Source organism: Haplochromis burtoni, unplaced genomic scaffold, assembly GCF_018398535.1.
Source record: "Haplochromis burtoni strain Fernald_Lab_line unplaced genomic scaffold, NCSU_Asbu1 Contig_1560, whole genome shotgun sequence".
Classification (NCBI taxonomy): Eukaryota; Metazoa; Chordata; class Actinopteri; order Cichliformes; family Cichlidae; genus Haplochromis; species Haplochromis burtoni.
Window position 1 is genome coordinate 35,906 of NW_024583921.1, and position 3,263 is coordinate 39,168.

General features: G+C 40.4%; 1 protein-coding gene across 1 annotated transcript; it reads left to right on the forward strand.

Moving 5' to 3' along the window:
• Nucleotides 1-88: 88 nt before the first annotated feature.
• Nucleotides 89-3,259, forward strand: LOC102291743 (vitamin D3 hydroxylase-associated protein; the record flags this gene model as incomplete). Its single annotated transcript, XM_042217052.1, has 8 exons — nt 89-990; nt 1,324-1,437; nt 1,783-1,923; nt 2,125-2,258; nt 2,410-2,616; nt 2,713-2,753; nt 2,891-3,015; nt 3,208-3,259. Coding segments are annotated over exons 1-8 (994 nt in total), but the record flags the coding sequence as incomplete, so codon positions are not given.
• Nucleotides 3,260-3,263: the final 4 nt, after the last annotated feature.

A 3,263-nucleotide genomic window follows, 5' to 3' on the forward strand; every position in this document is an offset into this window, starting at 1 on the left:
CATTACTCGACACAAGCTTCGAAGCCTCGATACAGAACGTCACATCACTAGTTAAGAATAGACCGGAGATAGAAATAAGCATTAAACCAACTAACAAGCATTAACTGGTAGAAAAATGCAAGGCTAAATAGGTGGGCTTTTAACCGCGATTTGAAGGATTGAATGGAATCAGACTCAGTTATTCCATAGATTGGGTGCAGCCAAGGCAAACGCTCAGTCACCTCTAGTCTTCAGCCGGGATCTCGGCAGTACCAAGAGTGACTGGGAAGATGATCTTAGTACTCTAGCAGGGGTGTATAATCTAAGTAGCTCAATGAGGTAGCTTGGAGCTACAGTATATTGTTAATTCAGCTGGGCGATATAAGATTTTTTCATATCACGATATGCTTTTTTCATTTCAGGCCATAATGATATATATCACGATATAAGCCAAATGACTACATTTGTAGTTGTATCCATAATTTCTTGGAGCTAATGAATTTTACAGTGTTGAATGAAGTTTATGTGTTATGCTATTAATTACATAGCATATTGATTTTTTGTTAGTGGGTTAATCACTCTTTCTCACGCTCATATTAGTTGTTGGTGGCTACTGGTTAATGAGTCACTAAAAAAGGCTTTTTGTCTGTCCTGAAGTTAATCAACCCTACATGCTCACCACGCCCACTTTAGTTCACAGCTAAAACAAGGCAAGCCTGTCGCGTTTAAACAGCTGTGTGTTAGGTCCATGTGGCATTTAAACCAATTTGCAGCCCCAGGACAAAGACGAAAGTCACGCAGAACACTGAACCGTTTATTAAGAGAGTGAAGATGGACAAGTGGACAGCGGCTCTGCTCACTGGTGTTGCCTGCATTGTGGGATACCTGGTTGTGCGGGTGAAAAAGATCAACAGCCTCCGACAGGCGGAGGAAAAGATACAGAGAGCCAGAAACAGGAGAGACGAGAGCTTGCAGCGGGCAGAGCAGGCGGTGCTCCGGTACAAACAGTCGGTGAGAGTTCAGAGCTTTGGGGATTTTTCTAGTTTCTCTTTATCGATAATCTCAGCGAATGATCTGCTTTCAGTTTAACCTGGCAGAGGTGTAGTTATTAAATCCCAAAATACTGGCACTTTGCAATGTCTCCATGCTTGAGCATGAAAATGAAAGTTATGACTGTGAAAACCGTTTAAGTGCAGTGAACTCATTGCTGTGTTTGAGAAAGTTTGTAAAAAAAAAGTGGAAGGAAGAATCCTGAATCTGTACATGGATGTGGTTCCGTCTCTTTGTTGCAGCCTTTAAAAGAAATAATAACATAATGATTCTGTGTGGGTCTGTGTCTCCTAGCATCCGACAACTGACTCTGCTTTGATCCTGACACTCTCCCTGTCTGAGCTGACAAAGCAACTGAAGGAAGGTTTACTGCGCCCCGAGGATGTGCTTTACTCTTACATGGAAAAGGTTCAATATCCAGCATGACACAAATCTTTCATAATAGATCAAATACAGCAAAAGTCATTTTTTAAACAAGTAATCATTTAAATTACTCAGACTTATCTTAATGTTGTTTATTTTTGACATTACTCCTACTTATAACTCACTGCTTTTTAGTTCTTTTTACACAGAATTGTCTTATTACAGTTAAAGTTTAGACACACTGGATAATAATATTCATATAAGCAACACAGACTGATGTGTCAAGTAATGTTTGTGTTTCCAACAAGAGTTTAATATTTTACAAAGATTAAAATCCCTTTAGGTGAATAAGTTAATCTCAAACTGTCTGTGCTTGTTTCCTTTCAACAGACTCTGGCTGTAAACAAAAAGCTGAACTGCTGCACTGAAATTTTGCTGGAGAGTTTGGACCAGCTGACAACTGTTGGCTCCAACAAGGATGGTCTCTTGTACGGAGTTCCAGTTAGCGTCAAAGAAAATATTACATTTAAGGTATTACAAAGGTTATACAGCTACCCTGGGGGATCGAACCGGCGACCTCCCGGTTACAGATGCGCTTCCCAACGCCCAGAGGGGGGGTTGGGAGTATTGAAGTATTTCCCATCAGTATTTCTAAGTATGGTACAGTACTCTCGAGCATCATAGCTCAGGTATTTGATGTAACATTATCATCTTTGTTTTTTCCAACACTAGAATCATGACTGTTCTTGTGGTGTGGTCATTAACCTGGACCAGCCCGCTGAAAAGGACAGTGTGCTTGTTCAAGTCCTGAAGAAACAAGGAGCTATTCCCTTTGTGAGAACCAACTTGCCTCAAGCTCTTTTAAAGTACATCTTTTATCAGTTACTCACATAAAAATCTACAGCACATTTAAAACTGAGTGCATGTGTTAAGTTGCCTTTGTCCATTCCAAATGTGCAAATCATGAAAATATGAATGAAAATAATATGCAGAGACTCATTAACTGTCTGTTGACAGCTATGACTGCAGTAATCCTATCTACGGGCAGACTGTGAACCCTCATAACCCCCAGAAGACCTCTGGAGGTTCATCTGGTGGGGAGGGGGCTCTCATCGGGGGAGGGGGCTCCCTGCTTGGTATAGGCACTGATATAGGTGGCAGTATCCGTATTCCTGCATCCTTCTGTGGAATCTGTGGTTTCAAGCCAACTGCAGGTCGGCTCAGGTGGGTCTCATTCAGTCAGTTTCCTGGAAATGTATTATACATTGAGTTACACTGAGTTAAACTTTGTCTTTGTTAACACTTTTGTGTAATGATTAGTTTACAGGGCCTTCGTCCAATTTATCGAGGGCAAAAGTCAGGTAAGAAAAGTCAGGTAAGAAACATATGTACTTTACATATAAAGTAAATGTAGTTACATAACCACTGTATAGCAGTATTTCAGACACAAACTGTCTCAAATATTTGAGTCACTGCTTTATATTTCGTATGAAACTAGTGCCGTCATCTCCTGGACCCATGGCAAGAGATGTGGACAGCCTGGCTCTGTGCATGCAGGCACTTCTTTGTGACCACATGTTTTCTTTGGACCCCACTGTTCCACCATTACCTTTTAACATGGAGGTGTGTCCTGTACTGTGAGGTTCATATAATCTGTTAATGATTATTCTTTTGTTTAAAAACTACAAATTAAACAATACATAGTTGTCCTAATCCTTCACTTTATATTACGCTTTACAGGCTGTAATCTTAAACTTCGCAAACACATCTGATTATGTGTAATTGACTCAGGAAATGAAAATTCTTCACCCTTAGATATACAGAAGCTCCAAACCTCTAAGGATTGGTTATTTGGAAAGCAATGGCTACAC